We start from the raw sequence: 16,454 nt of genomic DNA, 5'->3' as shown, positions 1-16,454 counted from the left end.
GCGGCAGGGTTCAATTTATTAAAACTTATTAAAGTAAAAGTGGAGGTGTTGCTCATAGCAACCAATCAGATTCTAACATTAAGGGGGGTATTCAATTGTTCCTCCGGGCGCCGCCGGAACGAGCGCGTTAAAACTATTACCGTTTATACGGTAAACTTGTGCGTAAAAACCGTTAATACGGTAGTTTACTCGCTGAATTTCGAGCTGCGAGATGAAATTTAGTGAGTAATATACGGTAATAGTTTTAACGCGCTCGTTCCGGCGGCGCCCGGAGGAACAATTTAATACCCCCTTACGTTTGTACATTCTAGAATGTTGATGGGCGACCTCATTCTTGGGAGGGCAGCACTTTAATCTTCATAAGAGCTGCACAAAGGAAGGAAGGTGAACAAACTGCAGTCTCTCCCTCGTTATGCAGCTTGACCTCCCTGCGTTGCGCAAGGGAGGTCATATGATCAGGGCCGCCGAGAGGGTATCGGGTACTAATTACCCGGGCCCAGGCCCACCAAGGGGCCCAGCTCGGGCCCTCACTCTGGATTTTTTTTTTACTTTTTTTCCAATGTTTTTTTTCCGCAGCCGGTGGAGGGAGGGGGGGGGGGGGGGGGGCGTTTGGCGACACAATCTTGTGTGTATACAAATACTCACATGATCGCAATGCCGGCATCCCTCTTCCCCTCTCTGTTTACAATGAATGTCTCGCCAGACATTCAGGGAAGAGCCGCGCACAGAAGACAAAAAAGAGAGTTGAAAGAAAGCAATACAGAGGTAAGTGAGAGAGGAGAGACGCATAGAGGCACAGGAATTTGAATAAAGGAGGGACAAAAGCAGCATCGCACAGGGGCATGATGAAAGGAGGGACACAGACACCATGGCACAGGTGGATAATGAAAGGAGGGACAAAGACACCATGGCACAGGGGGATGATGAAAGGAGGGACACAGACACCATGGCACAGGGGGATGATGAAAGGAGGGACAAAGACACCATGGCACAGGTGGATGATGAAAGGAGGGACCATGGCACAGGGGGATGATGAAAGGAGGGACAAAGACAGCATGGCACAGGGGAATGAAGAAAGGGGGGGCAAAGACAGCATGGCACAGGGGGATGATGAAAGGAGGGACAAAAACACCATGGCACAGGGGGATGATGAAAGGAGGGACAAAGACAGCATGGCACAGGGGGATGAAGAAAGGGGGGGCAAAAACAGCATGGCACAGGGGGATGAAGAAAGGGGCAAAGGCAGCATGGCATCGGGAGATGATGAAAGGGGTAAAGGCAGCATGGCATAGGGGGATGAAGAAAGGGGCAAAGGCAGCATGGAGGGCGCAGTGCGATCATAAGGGGGCATAGCGTGATGATGATGAAGGGGCACAGTAATGCGTGTGTGATGGCACAGGGAGCTTTTGGCAATGTAGTGTGTGTGAGGTAGATGGTGGCTAATTAATAGTTGCTATTTTGTTTGCGGGGCAATGGGAATACTATTATTTTATTGTTGGGGCTGGAGGAATGACTAATTATTAATCATGGGTGCTATTGATTTAACGGCGGGGCTGGTTGTAATTTTCTAAATATAGCCATTTTTTTTACAAATAGGGTCCCCCAACATTCCAGGACCCAGACAAGCCGCAACTAAAGAAACCTGCGCCCACATGGGGTGAAAGTAAGAACAGGTAGGAGAGAGCATGAGAGTGTGTGAAATGTGATTCTAGTGGGACAATGTCAATTTTTGGTGAGTGTTCTGCCCAATGTAAGGTACAGGCCAAGACTGTGAACTCTCTGTGTACACACTGCATTCTTTCTGTACTACACTGTGGTGCTAGATGTCTTGAAAGTCAGGAGTGCTTGGACATGTGTCACGCGTCAGTGAATTCAGGGCCTAGCGCTTTTTTCCCCACCAGGCATGCCCCAATGATGCATAGCTACGCCCCCAATTGTATGACAACACCCACACCTAATTTTGGGCCGCCGCCCTGTGGAAGCGCAAAATTTTTCAACATGCGCACCTATAAGGGGGCCCCATGAAGTTGTTGTACCGGGGCCCTGAATTCCTCTTGGCAGCCCTGCATATGATGCCATACCTCCCAACACTGAAGGATCTCAAAGCAGGACAGTTGACTAAAGGGGACATGTCTGCGTCATCTAGGGGACGTGTCTGTCTCATCATGAAGGGTGTGGCCATCCTCCCCGGGAAATTGCCTAGCACTAGTTTATACATAAACATAGAGTAGGGGACTCCAGACAAAGAACAAGGAGGGGTGGACACGTTTGCTCTTCTTTTCCTTGGCTTCACTGTGTGGTGACATCACAACATTGTATGGAACCATCTGATGCTGAGTAGAAACCCAATGATCAGCGGCATGTTGGAGAGGTATGTATTAAGGTGAGCTGGAATCTGGAACAATGGAAAATACTTTCTCCTCCAGGAGGGGGGTGCGCACGTAGTAGCACTCTGACAGCAGCTCACATACCTCCCAAATTGCCCACAAGCGGGACATCGCTGTCCTGATTTGGATGGTGGGACAGGCCCCTCAAATCAGGACTGTCCCGCCTAAATCGGGACAGTTGGGAGGTATGTGATGTGGAATTCAGTTGCCCTCACTCTACTTTATTCTATGCTTTAACAAAGAGATTAAAATCAGGGACAGCCAGGTGGGGGGCTTGGAGGAGGCTTGGTGTGTCGCTTGTTACCCACCATTGTTCTAGAAGATGATAGCAAGAATCTGATTGGTTGCAGTGGGCAACAACTCTACTTTTTCTTTTCAGATGTGGTGTTAAAGAAAGATATATAAAACTAAAAGGTAACTTGTCTTAAGGGGTTGTTCATTGTGGGATGACCCCTTATAAGAAACCATGAACATCCATAGCTCACTCTATGGAAGCCCTTTCATGGTGCTTAGTTGTAGAGCTATGGATGGTGTGTAATGGGGTTATTTGAAAGAATTAGTATTATTTGCAGTTTGGCACCTGGCTTCCGGTAACGGGCTTTCTGGTAGGGAAATCTAGTGCACTACATATTGTTCATAGCTCTACAATAGAGCTCCTTTGAAGCACTTTTATAGAAGTCTTTTGTAAGTTATACAAGAAATTAGTCTTTAGATAAGCTGTATGGAGGAGTCATGTTTTTATTTTTAAGAAATGGTTTTTCAATAGTGGACAACCCATTTATAAGAATATTATTTATGTCATATACATGGGCCTCTTCAACATCTTCAAAAACTTTCTCGCAAAGCAGAACATCATTGGAGTAAATCTCGTACCTCTACTGTAATGATTTCCTCACAAATACTGCAATTTATCACTCCTATAGAAATAATCTGGACACCATCTCTTATCTCTGCTCAGGCTTCTAACCTCAAACACCTTTTATAGATCATGATTGTTCTTCAATAGCTCCATTTTGTTCACTTTCTTGAAAACGTTGAAGTGGTTCTGGTAGTATATGTCCTGTTTGTTTATAACCCTGCTCACATTACAGAGAACAGGCTGGTCCACTATGGAACTACACACAGATTTGTCACTAAAATATACATGTTTTTAATGCACTTTTCACAGGTTTGAATTTTAATGTTGATTTCAATAACTTCTATTCTTTATAGATAACATCCATGGTGTATCTCTACCATAAAGGTAGCATACCGAGTTCAGGAAACAAGTGGGAAGTATCCCAATTATTATATTTCATCAGAATCTGTGTGATATGTAGATGAATAATGCTACTGTTGAATAAGGCAAAAATCAGGCACAGGTTCCATTTTAGCAATAATTGGTTGTCAGAGTAACTGTTGACAATGAATTTAGCTATTCAGATCTGCTATAAACAAAAGAAAACAAATTGTGAAGCAGACTATGGACACACTGTTGGTAAGAAAGTGGTAATGTCATTGGTAAACAGGCCAAAATTATATGTGAAGCCTTCTTGCATCAACTGGTCTTAACATTAACATACTAGACTAACGTATGCATAAGCTTGTTTATCCATTATAATATACCTTCTATCATAGTATGTGCTCATTTCCCCACTCCCCAATACTAATCTACCACACCTCTCCTGCCCCTGTACAACTATAAACCCCCTAATACTAATCTATCCCCATCTCCTGAACCTATACAATTATGCTACCTCCTAATAATTGCCTACTGCCCACTATGGTCACTGAGAGTAGTACAAAGTACTGGGCCCAGGCCTGCCAGTGTAGTGCCACACCACTCCGCAGAAGCGCACAAACTCTTTCCTAATCATCTATGGATGGGGCCACAAGAGGTTGCTGTACCAGGGCTCAAAATTCCTCTTAGTAGCCCTGATCATAGGCAATGGTTATATGCAGGCCGCTTGTGATTGGCTGGCAGGTACTGACCTCCAGCACCATTGAAAACAATGGCATTAGCAGCAAAGTAATGCAATACTATTGTAGAACTGTCCCAGCATGCCCTGGCTGCTAGGGAGCATTTTCCCAGTCCCTTCAATCTTCAAGGCATTTCCATGGGCTTTCTGCACTCATTTAAATGCAATAATAAAAATTAATAATAATAATTATCCATTTAAATGAGTGGATAATCTCATTCATCTCACTGATTTTCAGGTAATCTTGACTATCTCAAACCAGTTAAATTATTTTTGGTGATTTTGCAAATTGCCCTGTACTGTATTCCCTTTGCTCTATACTTCAATGATTTCTGTGATTGGGGGATGCCTGGAGGTTTCATTTTAGTGGCTTTAAAAAGGGGAGATTGACATGTTGATTTGCCATTAGTAGATTAGGTGAATTGCCAATGTGTCATGTACGAAATGTGATCAAAACTGACCTTTGACCGATCTCCCCTTCAGTGTTTTGGGTTTTCTTTCAACAGCAGACAACTTAATTAATTGGTTTGTGCATGTGCCACTGCAGCTCTTAATAAAAATATGTTTTATCTTTTGCATTTCCTTCTTTCCTCTTCACCAGGGACTTTATATTCTCTAGGCAGAGCTGCTTACTAATTTATTGCACTTGGGTACAATACAGAACCGCTATGCCAATAAAATTGTTCTGCGTTGTACCTAAGGGTAACAAAGCAAACTTTGCCTAGATAATGCAAGTTCTTGAAAAATATAAAACAGACAATCAGGGGACAACTTATAGGCAAATAACATAAGAAAAAGTAATAAAATAAAATATATTCAAAACATGGCTACCCACAAATGAAGGGTAGAACAAAAGCCAACTGAGTATTCAGGAAAATTTAGTTCTCAGTGTCCATAATCAATGAAAGTTGAATGGGTGTTCCAAGGCAGCAATCTCCTTTGTTAAATAGACAAAAAGATCGCAGAGCCTTAGGCAAGCTGTGACATTGTAGTGTCCTCCAAGATACCAATGGATAGTTTTCTTAACAGTCAACAATATAATAGAGGTAGGGAAAACTGTTACCTAGAAAACTCCAGAAAAAAACCCAATTGCTGCTATTCGGTTTAAATATTGTACACAAAGATATGATCACAGTTTCTCCCCCTGCAGTGACTGTGGGGAGTAGGAAGTTTGCCTTTGAAACACCAAATACCATACATGCCTACTTATAAGATTTCTCCCCCGGCCCCCGAGAGAGAAGTCATGTGACATGGGGCAGGAGGAGGGCGTGGTAACATTTCACGTCACCAAAGCCCCGCCCCCACTCTAAAAATCCGAAATTCACGGCATTGAATGGAGGGGACGGAGCTTAATGACACATTTAAGCCCCACCCCTTCCATTCACTGCCGTTAATTTCGCCAAATTTTGGGAGTTTTGCCTACTCTTCCGGGAGGACTCCCCGAAATCTGGGAGTAGGCAGGTATGCCAAATAGACATTTTTGTAGCTGATGGATTGAGCTTTCCAATTTTCTCCTTGAATAGCATAAGTTTTATTTATCATTTACATACCAGTCTTACACCAAATCTGCGCCTGTTAGTTGTTATAGAATTATCACTCCCAACATGCTTTGCCTGTCAGAGCTAGGACTTTAATTCCACATCAGCGCGTGAGAAATAGCCTACTTACCTCAGCCCTTGTCACTTCATTCACAGAACCAGAACGTATCTTCTTAAAGATACATCTTGCAAAAAACATTTACTAGGGATTTACCTAATTTTATATGTTGTATTCCTACAGGTACTTTTTATATGGATTACTAAAAGAAACATCTGAATTTATACCCAGTAATGTTCATTGTGATTGACTTGTTTTTGAATACTTTAATATACAACATACTTCATTAAAATAAATAAAATAATCTCAGTGATTTATTTTGTCCAATTAAGTTTTTCAACAGTTGAGCATCATTCAAGGTCCTCTTGCATCTGGCTGTACAGTGTCTCTCCTTGGACACTAATCATTGTTGATGTTGTAAATATCTCACTATCCTCAGTGGGATCACCAGCTCTTCAATGAGATGTAACCTTCCCACTTGTCTCAGAATTCTTCTTATGGTTAAACGACACTGAGAAATCAGTGACCTGGGACATTCTGCAAAGAAAAAATATTTAAGTCACATTTTTCAATATGTATAATGTGGGGCAGGCCAATTTCCAGTTAGATACCACAGTGACTATAGGGATCTAATAAAGGATGACTTTTTTTTCTGGTTTACATGGCAGTTTACCAACTATGTATAAGGGAAATCGCCATAAAAGCACTACTTTATAAAACCTCCAAAACTGTAAGACTTCTAAGAGCACATAAATCATTGAGTTCTGCAATATAAAGTATAGAACAGGGGTATCTAATAGGGGGCAATTTAGGGAGTCCCCATTGAAAGCACTAAGATGAATTTCCCTTTCATTTCAATGGTTATTAATTTCAATGGGTTTCCAGTGTGTGCATTACAGAAAAGGTATTAAAATAAATGGGAGGAAAGTTGAGTAAATAAATAATTAAAAAGGACCCCCATCCAAATTCCTCAACCAGACCCAGCACTAGTCAGCCTCTGCTGGTTCCCACTATAATAGGGAAACAACCAGTGTGCCCCCCCCCCCTTCTAAAGTGGTAACCAACAACAGGTTAGGGCAGGCTGGACTAGTTGTAGTATAATGGGGAACTCACAATGTGAGGTCCTCCTGTCATAGTGGGAAGCAGTCCCAGCCTATTCAGCACAGGGCTGGAGCCTCTAGGAATGAGAGATATGTAAAAAACGAAGGAGCAGACCTCCTCTGCTGGAGTCATCCAGCCCCTGCTGAATAGCACTGGGGCTCTTCTTGGCAATAGGTGTCCAGGTAACAGTAATAAGTAGGGACCACTAGAGTGGCAACGATACCATTGCAGTGGTTCCAGCTATTGTGGAAACCCTGGCAGCACTGGCTGGTTGTCCACTCTGGTGCTTGTAGAACATCACAGGGACTCTGTCTATGTTGGTTTATGAATTATGTTAACTGACTTTGATTTACAATACATAAATCTGTATCAACACAACTGTGCATTAATAGCTTCTGTGGTGTCACATTGTGTATGGTAACTTATTCATACTTGCCGACTCTCCCGAAATGTCCAGGAGACTCCCGGATTTTGGATGGGTCTCCCGGACTCCCGGGAGTGTATAGCCACTCTTTGCCACTCTAGTGGTATAGCTGTCTCCCGCATCTGCCCACTTCCTAGTGAAGTGGACAGAATTAGGTCTAAAATGCCGCAATTCTCCGGGAATTGCAGCATTTGGCCCCGCCCACCGCTGTAAATGACGTTTGCGTCATTAGGTCACGGGGGGGCGGGTCCAAAATGATGCGATTTTCGGGTCCCCATCCCCCGCACGCACACCTCCCCCCGGCAGCTCCTGGATGCCAACTAGAAGTTGGCAAGTATGATCTTACTCAGAATATACTCATTTAAATAAAAATACTATATTTTTAGACACTGTGCTCCTAAATACTGCATCCTGGCGTAATGTAGCAGCCGGGCACGTGCATTAGTTACAATGCACTATTATTATTCTTTGGGGTTCTTTGTGGCTTAGAGTAGGAGGGTGTAGGGACATCCTCCAACTCCAGAGGGAGCTCTGGTATGTTTTTACATTTGTTCATTTATATTTTTAAACATGTTCCTGATTTATGATATTACCTATGCTAGTTCTAAGCTAGTAATTAATTAGCAGCCTCCTGAGGCTGATTGTCAGCCTGTCCTCCTTTCTGATTTGTCCATCAAAGTATATAAGGCAGGGAGGGCTTAGCCTCTCTGCCGGTTATAGCGTATAGTTTCCTATTAGCTAACCTGCTCCTGTGTTGTGTTTGGTGAAAACCTTTTGGATTGACTTCTGTGTATGACCTCTGCCTGTTTCCTGGACTCTGAACCTTTGCCTGTGGCCCTGAACTTCTGCCTGTACCCGGACTCCAAACCATTGCCTGTGGCCCCGACCCTGCTTGTACCTGACGTTTCCGCCTGTGCTCTGTCAGACCAGTCAGACATTATGATCTCTGTCCAGTCCGCGGACCTCTGGCCTGTCCCTACTCCGTGTATTACCTCCCGTTCCTGTGTGCCGCTGTGTGACCATAAACTTGTACTACATCGAGTATAAGACCTGGGGGCATCTGAGTACCTGTGAGCATAACCAGTCTCTACGGGAAAGGCGACTGCTATAGGTGAAGACCTCTTTCGCTAGTTCGACAAATTTATGACGCACTGGTGGCCATAACAATTCCAAACACATCGCTTTCTTGAATTAGAATCACACGTCTTCAATCTTCTAATCAGTCATGCTGCCTATTTAAATTAATAAAATTAGTCAATCTGCTGTTTGGTATCATTGTAAGCACCACACTGAACACTGACCGCTAAAAGCAAAGGAGACAGTTATCTGAAGAGATCAGAAAGAACATTATAAACAAGCATGTTACATGTAAAGGCTATAAGACCATATTCAAGCAGCTTGATGTTCATGTGACTACAGCTGAAATATTATTTAGAAGTTTAACCAACCTCCCTGGACAAGAGTAAAAACGACCCCAGATTAAACAGAACGATAGTGAGAATGCAAAAAAAAAGAGCCAAGGAAAACCTCCAAAGAGATATAAGCTACATGACAAAATCAAGGTACGTTAGTGTCTGATCGCACCGTCCAATGCTTTTAGAGCGAAAGTGGGCTCCATGGAAGAAGACCCAGGAGGACTCCACTTCTGAAAGAACAACATAAAAAAGCCAGACTGGAAATTGTTAAAATACATATTAACAAACATTGTCTTCAAGGAGAATGTCTTTTGAACAAATGAGTCAAAACTAGCAATTCACATCAGCTCTACGTCCAAAGATGAGAAAAACTAAGCTTTCAAAAGAAAGATCACAATACCTACTGTGTGATCTGGCTGCTACTGGAAACTAGATAAACACTTAGAACAAGGCAATTAGAGGTCTTCACCTATAGCAAGCTGCCTTTTCTATAGAGAGTTATATTCTCACAGGTACTCGGATGCCCCCAGGTCTTATATTCAGTGTAGTAGGAGCTCATTTTACTAACCATGTAGCGATGGATTATGGAGGCAGGAAATAGTAGTACACCCAATGGTATACACAAGATAACCATTACCAATGCAAATGATTGGGGTCAGACTGCGAACTGGAATATTAAGGTCAAGCCAGAAGGTCAGGAGAGGCAGTGAGCAAGGAAGGTCCGATAACAGAGCCAAGGGGAGACGGGCAGCAGACTAGGATAATCCAGGAACAAGCAGGGTCAGCAATAGGTAGACAATCAGCAGATATGGGATACAGGCAACACAGCAGGCTAAACAAAATTGCTGGACAAGCAGAGACGGAAGGAAGTTTAAAAGACAGCAAAGTGTCCTGGGTGCTATGCAACAGACCGGGACCCGAACAGTGTGAGCTGTCACAGCAGACTCACCAACAATTCGCATAGAAGGAATCTGTGCAGAGCACGATGAAATTTCAACACTATCAATGCATTCTGGAGTAAAACATACTGCCCAGTGTCAGAAGGTTTTTTCTCAGTTTCAAGTCGTGGGTCCTCCAACAGGATAATGTCCCAAAACACACAGCTAAAAGCACCCAAGAATGTATAAGAACAAAACATTGGACTATTCTGAAGTGGCCTTTTATGAACCCTGAGCTGAATCCTATCGAACATCTATGGAAAGAGCTGAAGTCTGCAGTCTGGAGAAGACACCCATCAACCTGAGACAGCTGGAGCAGTTTGCTCAGGTAGAGTGGGCCAAACTATAGGTGCAGAATTCTCATTGAGAGCTACAGAAGTCGCTTGATTGGAGCTTAAGTTTGTGCAACAAAATATTAGGTTATGGGTACCATCATCCTTGTCAGTCATTTTCATTTGTTTTATTATTTTAAATATTCTGTTGAATCAAAATTCAAATGCAAAGTTTGATTTATATTAAATATGGAATAAACAATTATGGATGTCCATTACTCATCTGTTCATCTTTTATCGTGAAAGGGTTCCAACAATATGTCTACGTCTGTACATATCTATAATACGAGCCAGCAAAACTGGTCTATTAAGCAATGTGTACCAGCCCCCTACAAACAACATCAAGCAGATGTCTGAGCGAGCAGTACATAACTACAACATGTTTACTGTAAGTTTCTTCTATATTCAGCTTTTAACATTCCAGTATGATGTTAGCTGCCTTCTAGGCACCTAAAATACTCATGTGTGCTCCTGAGAAACTTCCTGTGACATCATCAAGCTGCCAGCTTTTAGTACATTGGCTCTGAATGATAATATAAGACTAGTGTCACAGAAACTTCTGTCCACACCAACAGGTAATTTAGTAATGCCCTTGGCATTTGTGACATCAGAGGGATGGGCAGAGTTTTTAACCTCAACACGGGTGTGTACAAAGCAGCAATCCACTTTAGGCATGCTATTCTCCTTAAACCATTATTTCCTTTTCAAAATGTGATGGCTGAGTAGGACAAAGGAGAATTTCATAGTGCAGACAGAGTTCAGAGGGGCTTTCCAAAGCCTCTCTGCTCACTACATTATGTGTCATGAGACTGTGGTTGCCATGGTAGTTCAGAATCATAAAGCATTAAGAGTAGCGCGAAGAAAAAAACCCAAGAGAAAATGGTAAATACCAACATTCTTCTTTTAGCCTGCCACAGTGATTTATGTTTTTCAAGTGATTACACCCATGTCTGTGTGTGTGCTAGGGAATTTAGACTGTAACCACCAGTGGTGCAGGGATTGAAGCAAATGATGAAAAAAAAATTCTCTGTATAGAGCTGAATTGGTGGTGCTATATAAGTAAATGTTGATTATTGCTAAATGATTATGCTGTTTTAAAAATTTTACACTGCAATAAGTTACATTTTTTAAAGAACTACTGAAGTTGACCAACACAATTCCTGGGCCAAATAATACATAAACATTCTTCACATTGTTTTTCAGAAATTATATCTACAGGTTAGTTTGGAAACAATATATAGTTCTGTACCTAAAAGAACTTACACTCCGCGTATCTATTTTGTAATGTATTACAATTATCAGTTCAGTTTTAGGAGAGACGGCAGAACTGGCGCAAGCCCTGCAGGCACCCACGAGCAAACGGCCCCAACCCCTATTGGGAAATGAGCCCCCACGCGCGGTACTTTATGCCTTGGCAGATGGGGGCTCTTGGCTGTGACATCATTACTGAGCTCCCCACTCCTAGCATAACACTGCCATGGAGGAGCAGTAGCTTCACATGTAAGCAGCTGGTGCTCCTTCATGCCAGCTGCCGCACTCCATGTGGGCATTACGAACACTGGATGAGTGACATTATCTCTCTCATTCTTTGTAATAGGTGACCCCTGACCATATGCTCCCTAGTCAACAGCCTAGGTTCTCCTAATGCTAGCGCCAGCCCTGAGAGTAGGGAGTTTTATAGACACTAAAATGAGGGGCAGAGGGGAGAAGAGGCTGTCGCTCACTACTCATTGGGATGCTAAGACGCTAAATGTCTTTACCTGATGCTCTTGCCAGAAGCTCCAAAGAGTGATGGTCCGTTAATGATTTGTTTGCTTGTATGTTGGGTAAGTACACGTTAGCACCAAACTCAATGAGTAGTTTCACAAATTGTGGATCACAGCAATGTTTCAGACACATCTCAAGCACTGTTACAGGATGCTTAATTGTCTTCAAAAGTCCCTGGTCTGTACAGTTGTAATTTGGTTCAGCCCCATAAAGAAGAATAGTTTTGAAACACTCTAGGTGGCCATATACAGCTGCAAGATATAAGGGTCCGGTACAGCTTGTGCTAGAAGCAGCTCTGTTAGTCATCTTTGACCTCACGTTGGAATCTGCCCCATATTGCAGAAGTTCCTTGAGAATTTTGGCATTACCATCCCGGGATGCTGTTAGCACAGGGGAGCAGTTATTGTAGATACTTCCACAAGGATTGGCTCCAGCTTTTAGTAATTCCCTAACACAATCAAAATGACCACCACTCACAGCAGCAAAGAGTGGAGTCTGCGCCTTTACATCCAGGCTGTCCACTTCTGCCCCATTGGCCAAAAGGATTTTCAAACACTCCAAAGACCCCCGTGAAGCAGCGAGACGCAGGGGGGTCACTGGAACACCCCATCCACTTCTGCTGTCAATAAAGTCCTTGTATCCCTCCTTACATAGCAACTCACATAGGCGTTGTGGATTGTCCATGGAAACAGCAAGGTGGAGCTCGCAGCTCTCTGCATGCTCATTTTCATGTCCTCGATGTTTTAGCATAAGTAAGTCTTGAGGTTCTTCCAAAAACAAGTCCCCAAAATATGCTGCTTATGGAAAGGAACAGTGCACTTCTATTATCAGATTTCTGTCTGATTTACATACAAGCACAAAACTTGTATAGAAAAGTTAATGCAGGGAAAATAACTATGAGCTACTGAGATACCTCTGGGTATTCTCTCTAATTAAAATACTTATTATACCTGTCATTTAAAGCACTACAGCACAAGTCAAATTGCCTCTGATAGTAAGACTGACATTCCTACACCAATCTAAATAAACTTGGTGCTATTCTTTAAAGAAACGTAACACTATAATTCACACTGAAATGTCTGCTATACTGACTGTTCTCCTATGCAAACATACATACAGAGACTATCCTGCATCCATCCTGTTAAGGTTTAACACTTCCTGGTCCCAGCTGTGATCGGCAACAAAAACAACCAATCAGCATTTAGAAGGAGAGTCACTGGGTAAGTTCTATAAACCAACCAGAGGGATGCTTAGTCTGAATGACAGCTCTACAGACTAATCAGGATGCCAGACTGAGTACATATGCTTTATTATTAGCTACAGTACTTAAAGCATTTCTATTAAATAAGATTACAACGTTACACTGTTGATATAGTTTATTTTTATACCCAATGAGTACATTAAAACATAAATTATTTTTTTTAATGTTGTTAATAATCATACTTTATCAGACACAGCCGCTAGATGGCGTAGTACTCTAACAACATTTGGTAAACCTGAATACCGGTAAATCTGAACAAGACTATCCAAAACCAAGTTGGTTTATAGTTAAACTAACTGGCATAGATGGCAAGGACAATCCCTGGTCCTGAAGATTTGTCCCATGTTCATGCTTTTCAATTTGAATTTCACAATTTGTCATACCAATATGCAGGGCTTTATCAAATGCAGAGACAGAGTGTGTACTACAGCACTGATCAGAAGGATAATATGAATTTGTTAAAACAATTTTTCCTTTTTCCTTTCTTTTTTTGATGGTTGATTAGAGTCACCTGCTATGTTTGACCAGTAAAAACTGGGAACAAGAACAAGGTTACGAAATCAGATATCTATCAGACATATTTTTTAAAAAAATGCACCTTCATTAAGTCTTGCACCACATTTAAACTGCATCACTCCTGGGAGTTTATTTACTAAACTGCGGGTTTGAAAATTTTTTGGGTTATAGCAACCAATCAGATTCTAGTTATTTATTTAGTACATTCTACAAAATGACAGCTAGAATCTGATTGGTTGCTATAGGCAACATCTCCACTTTTTCAAATCCGCAGTTTAGTAAATATACTCCCTGACAGGGGCGCCGACCCAAAAAAACCCCAAAAAACCTAACCCACGCGAGAGCTACTGCACCCGCGCATGCGCAGCAGCTCCGTTTAGGCAGCGCTGTCCTATACAGCAGCCGCGGCGCTGTCAAAGAAGCGTCCGCGGCGGTGCTGTAGTGTACACAGCACCGCCGCGGACGCTTCTTTGACAGCGACGCGGCTGCTGTATAGGACAGTGCCGCTATAGTGACCATTTAGTTAGAGCAGGGGACGGGGGTTTCTGGAGACTCAGAAACCCCCCCTGCGTGCGCCACTGCCTGATGCCCTTCTGTTGCATACATATTTAATAGGTGTACCTAAATATTATTGGTAAGTGTAGACAGAACATTGATACATTTAGAGGCATTTTTATACCTCAAATGCGACCACAAGATTTTGCTAGTGGCACCTTAACTTCTAGGATGTGTGAAGTGCTGCAGGACCTTAACAATGAAGAAAGCAGTCAGCATTGTAATTTGAAAAAAGGCAGCCTACAGCTCCTCTATTATACTCAGTTGGGAGGTCTGGCAGTAGTGACATTTTTTTTTAGCAGGACCAAGACTCAAGAACAGGGGCAGATAGGGAACTTAAATTGGTCTTTTAAAGTAGCTTCATGTAAGTGGTCCAAAATAAACTGTAGGCTCACAAAAATCGGCAGTTTAAAATAAATTTTCCCTAGCTGTGTAAAAGAAAAAAATAATATTATTGCCTACATGTACCTAAGACTTTAGGTTGTTCTAGCCATTGTGGTAGTCATCCTTTTACCCCCAAGAATATGTTCAATCCTGCCAATGAACTCTGTACTTCTTTTTGGGCAGGGGTGGTTTTCAAACATACAAAACACATACTTTTAAATATAGCTGTGATTACAACACAAGTTTATTTTGTTCAAATTAAACTAAAAATACTCCCATGAATGAGCCATGCAAATGTATGCAAATAAGACTAAGCAGGTATTATACTAGTATGCATAATAAAAGAATGGTGGCACAGTGTTTAGCATAGCTGACTCATAGAACTTGGGTCTTGAGTCGATTCCCACCATGACCCGATCTGTGTGGAGTTTGTATGTTCTCCCTGTGTTTGTGTGGCTTTCCTCCAACACGGTACAAAATTATACTTGTAGGTTAAATGCCGACAAAAATGGACCCTAGTGTGTGGTAGGGAGGCTGTAAGCTCCAATGGGCCAAGAACAAATGATTCCATAGAATAGCAGCTGAAAGGTCACAAGATGGCTGCCGTACCCTCTGCAACAATGTGCTTTGAGTACTAGTGGAATAATGGCGCTATATAAATAATGATTATAATTTGCCTACTATTAGTGACAGATATACAATACACAGAACATCCTAGTGACATGCAATACAGAACGGATCATTGTGATATACAATACACCATACTTACCAACTTGATGGAGCTGTCTTCCGGGAGCCTGCCGGAGGCAGGGCCGGATTAACCGAAGGGCTTTATGGGCTATAGCCCAGGGGCCCCAGGCAGCTGGGGGGCCCCTAAGATCTGCCAACAGCGTTATATATATATATCTTTCATACTGCCGGCGATCGCTGTCAGTGAAGGCACCCCTCCTCCACGGACCAAAACTTTGGCATACTGCAGCCTGCTGTACTGTACGTGTGCACATTACAGACATGGCAGTATCAATGTAGAGACTGCATCTCCTCTCTTTTTTTTGGGAGGGTGTAGGGGTCAGTGTGGGCACCAGCTCCGTTGGTGCTTGGGCACTCCAGAAGATGTACAGCTAATTGCAGAAACTTTTTTTTCCTCTGTCTCCCTGGTACCCGGAAAAGCAACCAATTAGAGAGTCACTGATGTCACTGTGCAACTCCCTAATTGATTTCTGCTGCTGCCAATCACCGCCCCCTGGTAGGAACAGTGTGTAGTCCCGTCCCCCCCCCTCCCGGCACTTGAAGCAGCGTCTCTCTGTGCAGCTGCTTGAAGCACACAGCAGACAGAATGTGACACAGGAAGTAACCAGACCTGTTCCTGTTGAAATGTCTGAAAAGTAAGTTGTATATGTTAAGGAGAAAGACATTGGTACAAAGAAGGGTCCCAGAGCACTCTAATATAGAAGAAAAAACATCATAAAGTACAGTCATGTGTGTGTGTGCCCTGCATGTATGTTATTCCTAACCAAAATCCCTTAATATACAATTAATGTAATGAAAATTGTGTTTTTATTTCTTAAAAAGTACTAATTAATGTTTTATAATATATAAAAAAAAAATATAATAAAAATTGAGAGTGCTAATAATATCATGTTTATATTATAAAGACTAAATGTTGTCTTTGATTACATTAATATATTAAATGATATTCCTTACTATGCAATATTAATTTAATCAAAATTGTATTTTATAAAAATACAAAGATACAGGCCAGGTTCCTACTGGCGTTGTATTAGTGTTTTTTTAATGGGAGTGAAAACAAATGACAAATT

At 42.2% G+C, this 16,454-nt stretch overlaps 1 protein-coding gene across 1 annotated transcript; it reads right to left on the bottom strand.

The window, feature by feature from the left end:
- Positions 1–6,192: 6,192 nt before the first annotated feature.
- On the bottom strand, positions 6,193–13,227 carry LOC142100685 (ankyrin repeat and SOCS box protein 12-like). Its single transcript, XM_075184402.1, has 2 exons — positions 11,912–13,227; positions 6,193–6,478 (listed from the first exon to the last, which is right to left on the bottom strand). The coding sequence occupies exons 1-2, from the start codon at positions 12,666–12,668 to the stop codon at positions 6,345–6,347; spliced, it is 891 nt and encodes a 296-aa protein (XP_075040503.1). The 5' UTR covers positions 12,669–13,227; the 3' UTR covers positions 6,193–6,344.
- Between the last annotated feature and the right edge of the window lie 3,227 nt (positions 13,228–16,454).

The sequence above is a fragment of the Mixophyes fleayi genome, chromosome 9, assembly GCF_038048845.1.
Source record: "Mixophyes fleayi isolate aMixFle1 chromosome 9, aMixFle1.hap1, whole genome shotgun sequence".
NCBI classification, from domain to species: Eukaryota; Metazoa; Chordata; class Amphibia; order Anura; family Limnodynastidae; genus Mixophyes; species Mixophyes fleayi.
Note: the sequence above shows the minus strand (reverse complement) of the source record. Positions and strands in the feature narration are given on the sequence as shown.

What these genes read in the sequence shown, in the direction of transcription:
- LOC142100685 (XM_075184402.1), bottom strand. Translation starts at nt 12,668, where the DNA reads ATGCTAAAACATCGAGGACATGAAAATGAGCATGCAGAGAGCTGCGAG. An exon ending in GCTTCTGGCAAGAGCATCAG is followed by an intron (nt 6,479 to 11,911) that starts GTAAAGACATTT and finishes TTTTCTTTGCAG; the next exon opens with AATGTCCCAGGTCACTGATT.